Below are 18,215 nucleotides of genomic sequence, written 5' to 3' on the forward strand. Positions count from 1 at the left end.
GGCTCAGGGTGTCCACGAGGTGGCTGGCACTCCAATATGGCAGGCTCTCCAGCTGCCACCACAACATCTGTCGGGTTTTGGCGGAAGTCATCTCGTAGCACTAATGCAATAAATGAAGGAAAGAAGAAAATATTTACTAGAAGTGATGACACTGGGGAAAAAAATACATGCAGATACCTATCATATAAACAATAACGTAATATTAAACAATATTAAACAAACTAGTGTCAACTATTATTAGGTGATGGCTTGGCATCTTATATTTACTAGAAAAGATCTCATAAAATCACTTGGTGATGCATGATGTTTTATCTGATGGTAGCAGACTTCACATACATGTTTGGTTTTTTTTTCCTTTCCCCAGATAAAAACACTGCTCTGCATTTACATTAGAAAGATCAGTACCAGGCATTAGTCTTTTCAACCTTGAGAGGGTCACTTGCCATCCTTGCAAGAGTGGCACTGCAGGTGTGATGTGGATTTCTTTTCATAACAATACAACATGCGGAATATCCAGCTTGCCTGGATGTCCAACTTTAGCAGAAGTTAGGCAAAGAAGTGATTCAACAGATACTGAATTGTAGAGTTACACCTTGATCAAGGGTATTGCTGTTATTCCTGTTATTATTATTACTATTATCACCAAATACATGCTGAAGTGATCACCGGTTCTAAAAGGTGTGAGAGAAATTGAGCTGATGGTGGTCTGCTTCCAGCATATTTATTTCTTCCTTGTGTTTTTTTAGTTTTACTAGTTCTGAAACTTTGTACAGTGCTGATCCATGACATTGAAAGGAAAGAGTATTTAAATCACCAAGCTCTTTGAGAATGAATTTAGACAACAAAGGCCAGTTTCTTATGTAAATCAAGGATTAGGTCAAACTAGCTGGCTCGGTGTGTTAAAATAATACCCACTTCATCATTATTCTTCCATGTATGTCCTAATCTCTAGGTTAATTGACATTCCTATAAACATAAAACTGAAAATAGCTGTAGATGAGCTACTGAAATAGAATTTAGGGCACTTCCCCTCCTTGAATTTCAGCTATGTATGGCTTTCATTACAGCTTTAAAACAGTTCTCGCCCTTAATGGAACCAGGGCCCTCTGAGAAATTAGAAAACACTGTATCCTCGAGAAAGGGCAAGTCAGGGAGAGTTCAGCAGAAATTGCTCAGTCTCATTTCATAAGAAGAGATAATTTACTGCTTTCAATGTTAATAAAATGTGCCCCATTTTAACATTTGGAACTGAGTATTTTTCTGTTCTGTAATAAGCCAGAAGAAAAAACAATTAACACATACAAGAATGGGTCTCTAAATGGGGTGAGGTGAGCGCACTGTGTATTTGTGGCACTCATAATGACATATGAGGTGACTTTTATTGTTCTCCATTTTGGGATACACAGGTAGATCCCAGAGGAAATTAATTGGAAGTTAATTCCTTTTCTAACACAAAAAAGAGTGACTATTCAGGTCTTGCTCTTGGAAACACAGAAGTGATAGGACTCAGTTGGCAACAAATGCAGCTCTGGCAAGAGCCCATAAACTTCTTAGGTGACACATCCAAGTGATACATTTTTCCAACAGATAACAAAAGACTAAAATATCAAAATATTTCTGATTGATACAGATCACTTATGTCCTTTTTGATTCACAATAACCAAACTGACAGAAATATAATGTAGAGTTTCAAGATCAAATTAAATAAAAAAACTTATGCAATGCACAACACCAAAAAATAATATGTTGAAGATTATGGGGTGTTGATTATTTGGCATGACAACATTTTACAAAGACAAGAAAACTAATAGCATAATAACTTCAGGGAATGAACCAGAAAAAAAGTCTTACAAAACCACGTATTTTAGGAAACATCTTCATGTGTCATTGTGATCACTATGATACACAGGAGGAAAAAATAGTTCCAGACAGTGCTATGCACTCTTTCATACAACTAGCAGATTGATAAACAGTAATTCCTTCCCTTATTATTACACCAAATATATACATTACTTTTTATTGGCTTGATTCTTCATACAATTAGAGAAGTTCACTGCAAATCCATCAGTGGAAAATCCCCAGGAAATCAGCAGATCCCACAACATAATGACTTTATAGTTCTAACTCCTAGCTCCTGGCAGCAATATTGAGGAAAGTGTTTTCCTTGAACATTTCACACTGCTATATGAAGCTGATAAATACTGTTTCTTGGGGTGATACATGGCAAATTACATTAACTTTCTCTGAATCATCCCAGCATCCATGTAAGGTTCCAATCAGCCTCAGAATATGAGGCTAAGAGGTGATTTGATTTTATCACATTCCTTTACCCAAGTCTTACTGCAAATGTGGCTTGAATGGGAGACAAAATTGATGCTACGTTGTTTACTTAATCTGGCTCTGTACCACAGCACATATGTGAATCTTGAATAGATATATCTTACTATTTCCATCAAAAGCAGTCTGTTTTTTGGAAAAGAACAAAAAATGGTTGGAGAAAAATTTAATAGGGAGAAAAGAAAGCAGGGACAAAAAAACAAAGATAAGAGAAAATTCTGTGGAATATAAATTAACTAGAGAAAACAACTCAGAGGAAGAGAAGAAATACTGTAAGTGTTAGGAGAGCAAAAACAAAAAGTTAAGTAAAGGAAGGAAAACAGTAAGAATAAAAGCAGAGAGAAAGACAAGGTAAAGAGGAGAGAGCACAGGCTGCCATTTCTGTGATTCAGTGCTTTCAATGCAATATAACAATGACTATACAAAGCAACAGGCATTAATTTGATCAGCACAGCATATCCAAACATTGTCCCAAGAGAGAAGGAGCAGGGAAGAGAAAGGATGCTTGCAGGAGGAGACCAGGGCACAAGCTGGTTAGTGCTGCTGTCCCACTCCACTAGCACAGAAAGCTATAGAAGAAAGGAGCACCAACTGGAAGTTGAGTTCACACTTATTAGCACAGTAAATGGAAAAATTGCAGCACAGCTTAGTGCATCCACCATATCTAATGGCACAATCATCTGTGAAAACAGAAAAATGCTTGAGAGCAGCAAGAATATTCCTCAGCCAATTATCCGCAATTGCTGGGTACTTCCAAAAAAACTATTAGTGTGCCTGAGCAGATCACTGCCTCCACTGCTGACAAAACATTTTTTTTCACTCAAAAACGCACCCCTCCTCAGGGCCTTTTTGGGAGGGTATGAATACCAACATTTAAAAAATTCAACACGGGTGGCAAAAGGTTGCCATCAGGATCCTCTCCTTTTTCTCATGAACTTATTTTGCTTCATTCCAGTTTTAACAGAAGTCGCACAGCTCTCTGCACTTGCATGGGTGTTACCCTACATTTAGAAAGGGATGCCAAAGAGAAAGCTCACGGGAAGCTGCTCTCCTCTGCCAGCCTGATGGCAGCACAAACAAACTCATGTTTCAAAAGGCAAAGTGTTGGAAGAGCAAAAGCTTCTGGGTAGCTTTACCTCACTGTTTGGAAAGGCACCAGGGGACTGGAGATCTAGAAAGGACAGCTAAACACTGCCTAGACTACTTCTGTGGACAAAAGTTAATTAAAATTTAATCGGTCTCTTATTAGCTTGAACAGGCGGATGCTTCTCAAATAAGATAGATGTCTGTGAGCTGTCATGTGAGTCTTTAAGGCATGAAAAGTGCTGTATGGCCATTTACAGGTACCTGCAAGCACAGTCATGGAAAGCAAGCACATCTAGCGATGGCAGAGCAGAGATAAACACTCGCAGGCCATGCACCTGCCAGGGCGAGGAAGAGAGAGAAAAAAAGTCCTTGCTACCAAGGCAACTGCTTACCAGCACCTGCCAGCTTAGCCCCAAATCCAGGCCTCGGTCAAACTGATGCTCATAAACTTGGGGAATTACAAGGAAACCTGAATTAATTTCTTCAACTGAGGCACCAGCAGTTTGTTTAAATGAAGTGGAGATAAAGCCACAGTGTTTATGGGGTAGGAGGGAATATGGCAGGGTTAAAGTTATTCTAGGCTAGATGTCCATGCCCTAATCCTGCTTCCCGCTACAAAAGCTTTCAGGTCCTTAGAAAGAAAACATTTTTACAGGATTTACATTTACATGATGATTACAAATAACCATCTGTCTGCTTCCACTTTTTCAATCTGGTCCATGTCCCACGAGCCCCCAGCCTGTGGTCAGAGCAGCTAAGCTGGAAGGAAGAAGTGGATGCCCGTCAGGAGGCTTTGGGATAATTGCATTCTTCTCCCACTAGCATTCGGCTCTCCACTCCTCCCCCTCCCCCATCCACGGCAAACATCTGAGATTACCGGGGATGGGAGGGAGAGAAAGACTTCTTTGCCTCTTTCAATGAATGATAATGTCTAAAAGCACAGATACATCTGTCGTGCTGACTAGAGGGTATAAAGAGATATCAAGTAAATATTAATGTGCTTCTGTAACTTGGGTCCTGATAGTTATCTTTACCCTCTTATTCTTTTTTTATGTCTACCTCAAGATAATATTATTCTCATATGAAGATTTTACACAGCCCTGTTGATGGCAGGTTGATCACCTGCCACACGTAAGTAGGTCTTCCCTGACTCAAGGCATTGTTCCATAGACATTTTCCTAAATCCTCATCTCTTCACCACTGCTTTGGCATTTCTCTCCTTCAAAACACACTGATATGCACAATCAACATGAACTATTATGTCAAATAACTGCCCAGATGTCATGCAGCGGAAAGATTAAAGGATTATTATACTTTAGGTAGCATATGGTGCAGGGGGGTATTTTAGAACTTGGCTAATGTGTATGATCTACTGAAATAAGCCCTGAGCAAGCTGGCACTACCTGCTGAAATGGGGTGACAGAAAACAAACAAACAAACAAGGGGTCACAGACAGCCTTCCTCATGAAGAATAATAATACACTCTGAGGATGCTACTGCCCTACCTCTTTGTTTCAGCCACTGCCTCTATCACATTTTGTGAGGAAAATATAAAAGAAAACATCACAACTGAGAAAATTGTCTTAGGCAGGACTCCCAGGGAGTTCCTGAGATCCCTCTGCATGTGTGCAGCCTGGGAAAAGCTGCAATCTTCCTTTCTTTCTAAGAAAAGACAGTAAGGAACTATACATTTTTTCCTCCTGTCCTTTTTTCCATCCTTCCCCTATCTCCTGAGACAGAAATTGCCTAGGAGACATGAATGCTAGCTAATTTACCACAACGTAAAATGTTCAGAATTTACTTTAAAATGAGGCCCAAAACCCACAAGATTCATTTTCAGAGGTGTTAGTGTATTTTCAAAGAGTCCAGTAACTTCAACAAAGTTTGATAAGTAGGGTCCCTAGAAATACTAGTGAGGAAGAGAGTAGCATGAAGGTACTGCATCAGAAATAAACTAAGGGGAATCATCTTCCTTGCAGATCCAGCAATTTTCTTTGCCTTTTCCCTTGTTTCACTCAGTTTTTCATGTGATTCTGAACTCAGTCAGTAAGGTGGTTTGCTTTCTATTGACAGGCCTCAGGAAGGACCAAAATGTGGAAAAACCACTCAATTCTGACATATCCTCTAAAATGTCTAACAGCTCATACATACAGAGACGTAGAATTTGAATTTTGTTATGAACATTACTATCTAAACATGGAATTGGAAACCCTTGCTTCTAAACAAAAAATCTATTAAACCAAGTGAACAGAAAACTACAGTGTTGGAAATCAGGTGTATGAATCAACACTGACAAGTAAGTAGATTCCAGATTGATTCAGTGGGAGACAGTTGTTTTTTTCCTCTAAATTTCAGTCTGAGGTGTATCCCAACTAGCTGATTGCACTAAGGTCAGGAAAGAAGATCGGCTTTTTCCTTTGTTATTTACTGTGTATAATGCAAAAGTCACCCTTTGAAATCTTTCTTCAACAATAAACCAAATTAGTTAGCCTAGTAGGTAACCCAACAGCTAGCACTGCTGACCTGTTTTCGTTCTTACACAATTACACAGGTGTACAAGTGATAGTTTTTGCAGACATTAACTTATTTTTTTTATTATTTATTTTTAAAGTCTATTATTTGTGCTGAATTAAGTGCATGCAATATGCTGAGTACACTTGCTTACTGAGAAATTGTATAATGTCCTGGCCTTTCTTGTGAATCGTTGTGCTCAACTGAATGCAATCTGACATCTCCATAATTTTTTCCTGAAAGATTTTATTTGAGTACTTGATAGCATGAAGAGCAGAGATCTTTCTAATTTGGAACGTAGGATATTTATGTTTAGGCTTTCTGATTAAAAAAAAAGTTCTATCACCTGTCTTCATTGCAATGAAACCCCAATAGCCTTCTCTCTTTTTTAAATTCCCGCCTCCTTCCACCAACAAATTCTGAATGCTGCAGTTAACAGTCAGCAATCTCATTACGCATCTGCCATAAATCTTCAAAAGCATCACTGTGTTTTGACAGTCAAGAAATGCAAAGGGAAGCAATAAGCATAACCAAGTATTCTTTATGAATGCAAATATCCTGAAGACCACATTTAAGTAATTTCAGAAATCTAAAGCTATGCAACATAATATGTTGAAAAATTTTCTCTAGTATATGGAGCAGATTTCTTTTTCTTATTCTTAAAGCACAATCACTCTTGATGAATGCACTGCACAGATTGCTAATGCTAACAAGATACGTTACCAAGAGTTTTATTTCTTTTGAACTAAAAACCCTATTACTTGCTTAAAAGTTCAGAGACTTTCTAGAAAAACTGGTACCACAATTGCAGACAATGAACTTTGAAAAATGTGGATGCTCTGTTGTAAATTGTAACATTTAACAAGGATCAGACACTTAGCAGTTTACTAAGATAGTTATTTAATGACCCTTAAAACTGAAGTCTGACATTAACTTTCACTTGCTCTTCACATTTAATGGACTACATATTCAGAAAATCATGAGCAAGTAATTTATTTTTTCCCAACTAATGTGAATATCAGATGCAGAAATAAGCACAGCTTCGAAAAATACCACATCACAACTGAACTTCTGTGCTTTCAGTGTCACTTGCATGCCAGCATGTGTTCTTCGCAGCAAGAATATGGGACTGGTTTCACCAAAAGAACCAGAGGACTCTTCAAATCACATCAACTATGCTTCTCTCCTGGCAATCCAGTAGGGAGTTTAGTAAAAGCAGCAATCCTCCAGAGTCTCTCGTAGACAGTGTAATAATAGGATGCAGGTTTATTGTTGTGAGTACAAAAGTGGCTGCCAGGTACTTGCAGCACTGTGCTCAACCTAATGAATGCTACCTACAGTTTGACACAGCATTGAGCAAATGTATTTTTTCTGTTTCCAGACTGAAGTAGGGTCTCCTGCACCACTTTAGCTGCTTCAGTCCCTTCGGCTTACAGTTCAAGCCCAGCCAAAACACCTAAAATGTGCATGTGCCCTCAGTAAAACAAAGGAATAAGAACAGATGAGAATCATGAAAATGAATACAAATGGATGACTATTTATTGTACCAGAAATATAGAATGTTATATGCTTCATTTAACCAATATAATAGAGACTGCAATCTCCAAGCTCCACTGAAGTGTGAATAGCCTCTAATAAACTTCTTGTGTACACATGCACAACACATACACAACAGCTGGGATGCTTTCCCATCTTGGCAGGAGGTCACTGCCACATTACTGCTATGCTTTAGCCACATTAGGCAAAGCATCTAACAAAATAGGCTGTTGCCTGACATAGGAATTCTATTCTGTCCAACCCCCCTCAACTTCCATGCCTAACATTGGTCTCTGTCAAGCTTTATCTGTTAACTATAAGGTAAAACTAATCTATTCAGTAATTGTGAGCAGGAATTTTTTGTCAGGGCTTTTCTGTTGTTCTCTTCAGAAGCCAGGATAGAAAATAAAATATTTTAGCAGACATGGCAAGGCACATATTTCTCAATAAGCTTTCATAACTCCATTGAAAGGGGACTGTGCAGCCACACTTCATCGGATATGGAGCACAAGATGCATCCACAGCTGGTGCTCAGAACCAGTGGGAGGCATCTGCTGCTTCTAGAATACCTCCCTTCCTATCCTGCAAACTGCCCTGATGTCAATGGGCCATTTTGAGATGCTTGCCAGGTGCCATTTAAACAGGCCTGCTCTATGGGCCTGGCTGGCCTCGTGTCCTTTGTCCCATAACAGGTACATCATTGCACACAGGCTCAGCAGTGCCACTTCCTGCAGGACCTGACCTGAGTATGCTGCCTTTAATTCTTAACCTTCTGAAGGATGCAGATGCTTTAATTTTTTTTCAGAATTTTCCCAGGTAAATCAAGACTGAAAACTAGTAATGCATAAAACGTGTTTGCATGGCTGCCAGAGACATGCCCAGTCATTTAAATCTAGTGGAAAATAAGAGCCGTGTGAAGAAAGAATGGTGTATACATGGAGTGGGACAGCAGAAGCGAAAAGTCACCAACATGTGGGGTCTCTGCTCCAGTCCCATTTGGTATCCCCACTCCAAGAATTTCCAGCAAAAGCCCACCTCTCAAAACTCCTCTAACACTTATTATTGCATACAATTTTAATTCAATATGATTTTAATACTCTACAATAGATTTAGAAAGCAAGGATGCATGGTCTAAAGGCATTGATCATTAGAATTTCCACTCCACCTTCTCTCAGGACAGTTAAAATATTTTTTCCTCTCAAATTCAGGTGTCGAGTTTTTTTGAAGCTTCACCATGCATTCTTGCTTCATAAAAGGCAAGATTTAACAACTTTTAGATTTAACAACTGATCAAAACTGTTAGATTACATTTTTTCTTGATTATCTTGAAAAACACAAAATAATTTATCTGTCACTCTCATCAACATATCATTATGCAAAATTAATTTTAAAAATAATTCTAAAGATGAATGAAAGATTAATGAAAGAAATGAAGGAGCAATGTGATATGTAGACCTTGTATTAAATGCTTTTAGAAGTCACTTGAGTTGTGCCAACATACTACCAACTAGGAATTGATCCACAAACAACTAGCTAAATCTGTGGTTTTGCATGATCTAAAGATGGAAAAGAAGACCCAGATTTGTGATTTTATGCAAAACAAAGCAAAGTGCTATCTGCAGGAAATGTTTTGCAGTTTTGATCTGCTCAAATAGTGTAAGGAATTACTTCTATACACTTTCAAAAAAGAATATGACAGTTCACATTGCCCTCATTATTATTCTACTACATCCTGCAAGAGGAAAGAAAACATTTAAAGAAGCAGGAGCAAAGACCAATTGTGATAGCCTGAAGCAACAATTTTGAAAGGGGAACTTCAGCACCTGGAGGGAGACCAGAACCCGGGTGTCCAGCTCCACCCTCCAGTTACACTATGCTGTGCCTGGGACTCAAAATGACCTTCAGCTGAGTGGTTACACCAGCTTTCAGACATACTGTCAAAAATGTGGCAGCATAATATTTTGAGCTGCAGTAAAGATTAAACAATCCTTTTTTCCCTTCAAATACCACTTTCCCAAAGTGCTATTTCATATCCAAAAACTTTTGCATAGTAGAAAAATGTACAGTACAATAAAACTAGAATAAGAAAATGAAACCTCCATGTGCTGCACATCCTTCTAAACCCTTGGTGCTGAACAGTGCAAGAGAAAATCAGGGTAACTATGCAACTGCTGGCAGATTTATCATAAGAGAAAACTGGAAAACAGCACAATTCAATTAATTGTTTATCTCAGAATACAGAGCAGACACAATCTGAGATGTCTCTGTGAAACAGCTTTTAATGGGTCTTTTATTCAACAGCTCCAGCAGCCCTTCAGATGAACTGCTCACATTCCTCTTAAGTGTCTGAAAGACTTCTATTAATCCCACAATTAGAGCATAAACTTTTTTTAATCTTTCCTTTTCCTTTGTCTTTTTGTACACAAACCAATAATGTAAAAGAAAAATAATAAAATTTCAGCACATTTAATAACTAAATATTAAAATAGGTATTACTTTAAATAGGAACCTCCCTGGCACATTTCAGTTACTCATTTAACACCTTAGCATGGAATTTAACTAGACACATAGTACCTGTGCCTGTATCTTCCACAAAAGACTTGATTCATGTACATTTATATAGCTACTGTCATTCTTCAATTGCATTATAAAACAAGAGGCTATAACAAGAAGACAAAGTATTCAAGCACCACATGATAGACAAAGTATAATATTGAAATAGGCAGATTAGATTATTAGACTAGACAGGACTGCATTGAGAGAATTTTTAGCTTGCCACAGTAACCACCTGGGATAGATTTTAGGCCAAGAAGTACAAACACATTATTCTATGCCAACTAGAGAAAAATAATAATAATCAAAAAATCTCCTGTTCTAAGGATTTTTAACTCAGACCACTCCACAGCCCTAGTTCACAGCCCATACCCATACGCAACTGAGAGAATGACAAGCTATTACAAACAGAGGAAGTAAATGGCCAGGAGAGAATAGTACTTAAACCAGATTTTCCACCAAGGAAAATGAATTGTTAAACTATGCATTATACTTCCCTACATTTAGAATAAGAAATAAATAAAATACAATAGCTCATATAACCAGTGCATGCTGTGGGATTTCCCTGAGACCAGGAGAACTAGAAACACTCTGTAGTTTGCTTGTGCAGCTTCAATTAAGGCAAATTGAATTAAACTCTCCCTTGAGGAGGATCTCTGTAGCTCTGCTCCTCCTTTTCTGAACAATTCCAGATGTAGGTGTGGAACATTTTCCTTTTCTCTCTGAAGACTTCCACATGCCTGGCTGTTTTGCCACATTCATAGAAAGAGGTGAGCTTCTGGGAGAGAAAACAAGGGGTACTAACCAATTCTCAGACAATAGTTGGCACATGCTTGATTTTCAATATTTAGTTCTTTTCAACTGGGACTTACTTACTTAGCAACAAGTGGTTGAGCTGGAAACAACTCAGAAGAGATGGAAACACTTCTGCTGCTGAACAAATGGAAGCTTAGTACAATGTGGGTCATAATTACATATTCAGTGATTTCTTCCTGTCATATCCAGAATTTATCACCTGCTTAATAGCTCTTTTTTGCACTCCCTTTTGAGCACCTACTCAGTCCAAGGTACTAACTAGACTTCCTTTTTGAATGTTACCAGTACCCTGACTTATGGTGCAAGGAATCACCCTTCCAGTGTATGTCTCAGGTTCACCTTAGCATTTTGAAGCTCAGCAATCAGATTGCCACTCTGAGGGCACTCCCTTGGGTCTGGCACATGCAAGAGTGATGAACTTCAGCACAGCTATTTGCTGTGCTCATGATTTTCCTCTCTCAAAAAGACATTTGCTAGAATGTTCTTTCCCCCAAAACAGCAGAGTATAGAAGATCAACTCTATTTTACTGAAACTCATAAAAGCTTTAAAACCCCCCGAACACTCCCTCACCCCACTAAAAATCTATGACATCAACAAAATGCCTTTTTTTAAAAAAAAAAAAAAAAAAAAAGCTATTTACAGGACTATTGTATGAAAAAGATAACACTATTCTAATTTAGCTCAACTAATAATTTACTTAAGTTTTCAAAATTTGTCTCTTGTTCTTTTCTAACCAGACATCTCAGGACACTGAGCTAGAACCCTCCATACTTTTTCAAGCAGCTAAAGAGAAATGCCAACTCTGGAAGATGCAAAGCAGTAAAACCAATGTGTTAACTGAACTCACTGAGTATGAGCAATTAAACTCTACATTGTGCGGGACCTGAGCATCTGAATGTGCATCTGAATGCACAATGCAGCTGATATAAAGTTGTAGTGTGCACAGAGTGTGGGAATTTACCTGTGATTTCTGGACCTCCAGAAGTCTGGACTGCAGTCAATCAAATGATCACTGTTAGGGTGGGCATGTCAGTAGTGCTGGCAGTTTGGACTTCAGTCCCTACTAGCCCTTTTAAAAATAATAATAAATCCAAGACATTTATTCATAACCTGCCTTCAGATCCAACGGGCAATGGTATATCCATTAAACTTTGCTTTCACTGTTCATGATGTTTATAAAATTTGTAAGTGGAATTGCAATCTGGTAATACAACACTTGGTATTTTTTCTCCTTAGATGTAACAATGAGCTGGATAAGACCACAGTTGACCTGGGGTTTTAAATAGAGAAACTTTCATTGGAAACCTGAGTGGTGGTGTGCAAACCCATGTTTTTATGTCAACATAATAATGCCATTTCTACGCCTATAAATAAGAACAGATATACTGCTGGATTCTTGGTTGATGAGATGTCATAAAATGAATTATATTTCTTCTAAAACTATATAATTAACTCTTAATGAACCCTTCCCTTTTCCCAGTCAATTCAATTTTGTCTAATCCTTGGGTTTATGGTAATGTTGAGCTCATTAAAATGTTACTTAAAACTCATTAAAATGCACACTGAGAGGTAACAGCTTCATTACAGTAATATGTTGTAAAAGAAAAAAGAATGCTTTATTATCATTTAATTGTTTCCAAAATGGAATACATTTGCATAGTGATGAGGTTCACAGGATATTTTCAGTAGTACTCAATAATTAAGCAGTTCAGTAATTAAAAATGCATTTTCTAAAAATAATTTTATGTTCTTGCTTACTCCCTGTTGGTTTTTTTGCAATTGGAGGGAGTGTTCATGTTGATGCAGTTTAAAGAACCAAACAACTATGATACCTGCATTGACATTAAAAGATACAGCTAAGACCTTAGCAAATTTCTGTTTCAAAATAATAAGTTGAAATTGCCACCAATATATTTTATTTTCTAGCAAAGTCATATAAGATTGCTCCAATAATTTTTTTCAACACCAGGGACAATCAGGAATTATGCAGGGGCTTTTCAAGTGCAAAGCCTTACGATAATTTTCATAATTTATTATCACTATGTGCTTGCACATGACAGAGCACCTAAGCAGAGGTCAGCTGAGACCTAAATGTGGCTTTAGAGGATGTCAGAGTAACCATGAATCTGCCCTAGCTCATGTTCCAAGGCACAAGCCCACAAGCCAGCGTACTGGTTGTACAGCACTGTTGTAACTCCACTCCTGCTTTTCTGCTTTCCCTCTTGACAGGGACTGTTACAACTCAAAGTCAAAAAGCACTTTGCTTGCACAGTCCTGCTAACTACATGCCATCTTCTTGCATCTCACTACTAGCATGAAGTTGAGACTGCTAATAATAAAATTCCAGCCCAGTATGTGCACTGGGAGTAGGATTTGTCTGCACTATACTGGTGGATGGTATTATGGTTAGGTATTTGATTAACAGATTTATGATTAACATGTAAGTCTAATCACATTTATATTAACAACTTCTACTGGAATAAATTGCTGTGCTGGTTTAGAGAAATTCAATGTGAAAGTTAAAGTTCGAGGCTTCACAACGTGTCACTTCACAGTAGCAAATAAAAAAGTATTAATGAAACAGTTAAAAGGTAGAGATAAAGAGTTACACCTCAGTAACTTCAGCACTGAGTATCTAATGTCCATTATTTGCTGAATGACATTAGTGTGGAAGAAATTTTCTAACTTTCATTTAACTGGCAAAGAAGGGTTACTAGAAAAACTGACATACCTTCCAGGGTATGCAGCCTGGACTCCTAGATGGACAAAATACAGCTTCGAAGCCTGGAGTCATTCAAGGAACTGTCTGCTGTGATACCATTTACGATTCCCTGAAGTACTGATTTAATACCAATCACTGCCATTTCTACTTCTGTAAAATAGATACTCTTTTTTTTTTGTTTGTTTTTTTAACATACATGCATCAAAATGCACCCAGGATGGATTTTTCCGACTTGTTATGAAAGTTGACTTGCATGTCAAAGAAACAATCTAATACGGATGCAGCAGGTTAGACATGTCAGCATAAGGGGAGCAACAGAGAGAAGTGATCTGGATTCTTCCAACCTCTATATCATAAGGACAGAATAACAGACTAGAACAAAAATAATCTAAAGAAAACAAAAAAGTACTAGCCAGATTTAAGATTTTCAGCAGCAACTGAGTGAATCAATAATTGTTGCCTCACCAAACAAGCAAAACCAAATCCACTTATGCATAGTAGGGCAACATTCTTGTTGTACGAGCCTAGTACAAAATGAAATCTAGTTATCAGGTTTACCATAGCTTTCCTGGGTGAGTCTGGATAGCTAACTGATCTCAGTTCCCAGATGTAAACAATGATGAGACTACTTTTGCTCACCATTTTCATTATTCAAATAAATCAGTCTCATACATTTTTACAGTCTCCTCTACGTACTTTGTAGAGTTCCCAGTACAGTGGTTCAAATCACAGTTCTTATAACACACATCCTAACAAAACTTATAAAAAGATATTCCTGACACTTACATAGTAACACATCAGTGCATAGGCAGAAAATTGTTGTTTAATAAAATAATTCAGGTCATAATTCTACATTTGATTTTAATACTCCTTTAACACATCAAGTCCTGATGGAGATGCACATCACTGTTTCTGCACTAATTTACATGTAATATTCTGAGCCATTTCAAAAGAAAACAAATAATGTGTCCTTTTAGCCAAGCAAACAATCTCTCATTTTATCTTTATTACACACACTAGCAGATAAGTTAAGTCATTTTTCTCTAACACTCAGCAACATGGTTGGAAATAGATAATTCTGAGAGTAACTGGCATAATAAGTATTAATGTTGAAAACCCTCTCCACTGTATTTCCTTCTGTTGACTAAGTAAAATTACATGAGATATCATAAATGTAAAACAGAAGATAGATGGTACACTGAGGGAAAAAAAAAAACACAAAAACAATTGCCTATTAAATTTACTGGTTTTTCTCTACCTAAGCACTGTGTTAAGCAGCAACAAAGACTGAAAAAAAAAAAAAGTTCTGAAGTTTCAGTTTTCAATTGCTGTATAGGGAAGGGATGACTAGTCTATTAAATCCAGTGTTTAGCAGAAATATGCAAGAGCAAGTGATGTCGGTGAAAGATTTTGGAAATCATGGCTGTGCTTATCCAAACTTCAAAAGCTGAAACCCATCTGTTGTGTTAATTTTATGAACACATAAGCACAGAAAACTGATACCATTTTAATTCAGAGCTAATAAAATAATTTTAACATGAGAAATAGTGCTTTCTTGATGCCTGAGTCATTTTGTTCACTGCATCCCCCTGCTGCTGTGGAGAGAGAAAAGCTATACATAGTGAGACGAGATACACTCACCAGCAGGACAGAATGGCAGTTTTAACACAAGTGATGTGCTGCTGTGAACTGAAAATGCTCAAAGAATTTAAACCAACCATTCCAGACTATTTTTTAACTTGTGGTAAAATAACTGCCAGATACATGTGGTGTTTTGTATTCTCTTGCAGTATGATACTATGAACATTATAAAATGCATCAAATCTCTTCCTGTCAAAACAGTGCGTAATGCATTCTTGCGTAGTGTCTCCCTGCTGAGGTTATACTAAGTGTTGCTGTTTCCAAAATTGCTTATGGTTTTTAGCCTAATGAATTTATTTTTCAAAAGGACACCTGAATACTTTGTGGGTCCTGTAAGGAAAATGGAAGACTTGAATAAGGATTTCGGGGCTTTCTTTTCATTTTTATACCATGCCAAGACTAAACACACTTGGGTGATACCACCCATTCCAGGGAACAACATTTTATTAAAAAATGTTGAAAGTCCTTCCATTCCCTGCTAGGAGTTAATCTCAAGTTTAACAAGGCCAAGAACAAGGTCCTGCACATGGGTTGGGGCAATCCCAAGTACAATTACAGGTTGGGCAGAGAATGGATTGAGAACATGAGCAGGCAATGTAGGCTTGCAGCCCAGAAAGCCAAACATGTCCTCGGCTGCATCAAAAGAAGCGTGGCCAGCAGGACAACGAGGTAATTCTCCCCCTCTATTCCACTTTTGTGAGACGCCCACCTGGAGTATGGAGCTGTTGGAGAGATCCCAGAGGAGGGTCACGAAGCTGATCAGAGGGCCTACAAAGACAGGCTTAGAAGGTTGGGGTTGTTCAGCCTGGAGAAGTCTCTGAAGAGACCTCGTAGCAGCCTTCCAGTACATGAATGGGGCCTGCAGGAAAGCTGAGGAGGTAGTTTTTACAAGGGCATGTAGTGACAGTACAAGGGGGCATGGTTTTAAACTGGAAGAGTATAGATTTATATTAGACATTAGAAGAAATTCTTTAGTGTGAGGGTGGTTACTGGCACAGGTTACCCAGAGGAACTGTGGATGCCTTGTCCCTGGAAGTGTTCAAGGGCAGGCTGGATGGGGCATTGAACAACCCGGTCTAGTGGGAGGCATCCCTGTCATGTCAGAGGGGCTGGAACTAGATGATCTTTAAGTTCCTTTCCAACCCAAACCGTTCTGTGATCCTATGATAGTTCCTAGAGCAAAAATACACATCCTGACTCAGTTTAAGGCTCAGGCTTTCGCAGTTTTTACTCAAAGCAAAGCTTCAGAAAGGAAAAGCTGAACTTCATGCTCCCATATCTCATTGGAAAATCTGTAAAATAATGAAAAAAATCACACAGAAGAGAAAGAAAACAAAAATCAAACAAAAAACCCTCAAAAACCAAAACAGCAGAAAAAATAAAAATTGATGTCTTGCTATGAAAAACAACAGGTTTTTTACATTTCTCTTTTCTTAACATTTAATTGTGATAGTTGTAAAACAATGTTCATAGGTGAGAGACACTTGCCCTCAAATTTTATTTCTGTGTTTTGAATTTCTTCATTATTACAGCTTATATGTGCCTTATTCTACATTTTAAATTTATTTTATGAAACACCTATTCTGACACCTATGGTGTTAACTGCCAAAGGAATTTAGCATTGCCACTGAAAACACATGCTCAAGGCCACACACCAGCTTCATGGGTGTCCTCCCTACCCTGGTTCACAGAAGATGGAAGCTTATATATATACACAGGGATGATTAAATCACATTCTACTAATTCTTTACATATTTTTATATTCCTGATTGTGTATTAACTCTCAAGTTTTCCAACCTGCACAGTGCTAAATATTTCCATTAAAGGGCAAGTGTCTTTAACTCAGACCAAGTCATCACAAGAGAGGCTTTCACTGATCAGAGTATGCTCTGAAAAATGACTACCCAAGACTTCCTTTCAGTTATGAAACACTAATCTGATTTCTGTTGTCTTTACTGTCTGTCTAGATTTCTTCTGTTGAGATTTATAGTTATTGCTTATTTCAGACTTTGTAAAATGGCATAACTGTCAGAGACTTGTTTTAGAAATAGGGAAGGGAAAGAAAGAGAAATGAATGCCAAACAAAGAAGAAAACTAGACTGGGTTTTTTTGCATATTTTTTTTTTTTTATTTAAAATACCGAAGATCACCTGTTCAAGCTCCCCATCCTCCACCTCCTAATGAGAGTTGTTAGTAAAAAGAAGCAGTCCAGCCTACCCCCTGACATCTTTAATTGACTTCATAGTGAGTGTTATCAAGAGCTACTCAAGCAGTGCTAATGGTGCCTGCAGATTGCTCACACATGGCATGGCTGGCATTCCTTGGACCTTAAAAGGGCTAATAGGAAAGTATAATCTCCGATCAGCATGGGAGCAAAGACCATGAGTGATCTGGAAACCCACAAATAATTAGAAAGTATTTTTCCCCAGATGGGAGGGAGGTGGAAAATGAAGATAAAGCTGGTACCCAACCATGAAGTCTCCTAACTTTGCTGTTATAGCACTTCTAGCACAACAGAGTGATATTTCAAAGAGTGTGACATTCAGTAATTAAAGGAATAAGTCTAGCATCTAGAATTGTGGGCTTCTTATTTTCATCTGTGATTGAATACTTCAAAGAGAGATATACAAGTGGGGGTTATATAGAGAGAAAGCTTTTAAGATCTTTTTTCTATCATCTTTTCTCCAATAACTTCAGTAAGACACCTGAACATCATAATTTTTACTAACTTATTAGCAATGGCAAACAGAACTTTGGAAATCTAAAATGTTTCACACTTAAGATTCTGAAACACTTCACAAACTCTGAACAAGATTCACTGACTTCTAGGAAAAAAAATAATAAAAAAAAATGCAAGCATTGCTTCACTCCTCCCCAGAATAAAATGGTTCAAATTGTGTTTAAAGGCATGCAGAAATACTCACTGAGAGTCCACAGTAAGAACTGCAATGACACTCATACATGTTGAAATGGGAAATTAGATGGTCAGTGTGAAAAACTACTGCATAATTT

At 37.8% G+C, this 18,215-nt stretch overlaps 1 protein-coding gene across 1 annotated transcript in view; it reads right to left on the reverse strand.

The window, feature by feature from the left end:
- ROBO2 (roundabout, axon guidance receptor, homolog 2 (Drosophila)) overlaps positions 1–18,215 on the reverse strand; it is a 406,098-nt gene that overhangs the window by 146,397 nt on the left and 241,486 nt on the right. Inside the window, exon 3 of the mRNA XM_009996507.1 lies at positions 1–100. This exon is cut by the window's left edge and continues 52 nt beyond it. Within this exon, the coding sequence (XP_009994809.1) occupies positions 1–100 (100 nt within the window). The remainder of the gene's footprint in view (positions 101–18,215) is intronic.

The sequence above is a fragment of the Chaetura pelagica genome, unplaced genomic scaffold (assembly GCF_000747805.2).
Source record: "Chaetura pelagica isolate M959 unplaced genomic scaffold, ChaPel_1.0 scaffold82, whole genome shotgun sequence".
Taxonomy (NCBI): domain Eukaryota; kingdom Metazoa; phylum Chordata; class Aves; order Apodiformes; family Apodidae; genus Chaetura; species Chaetura pelagica.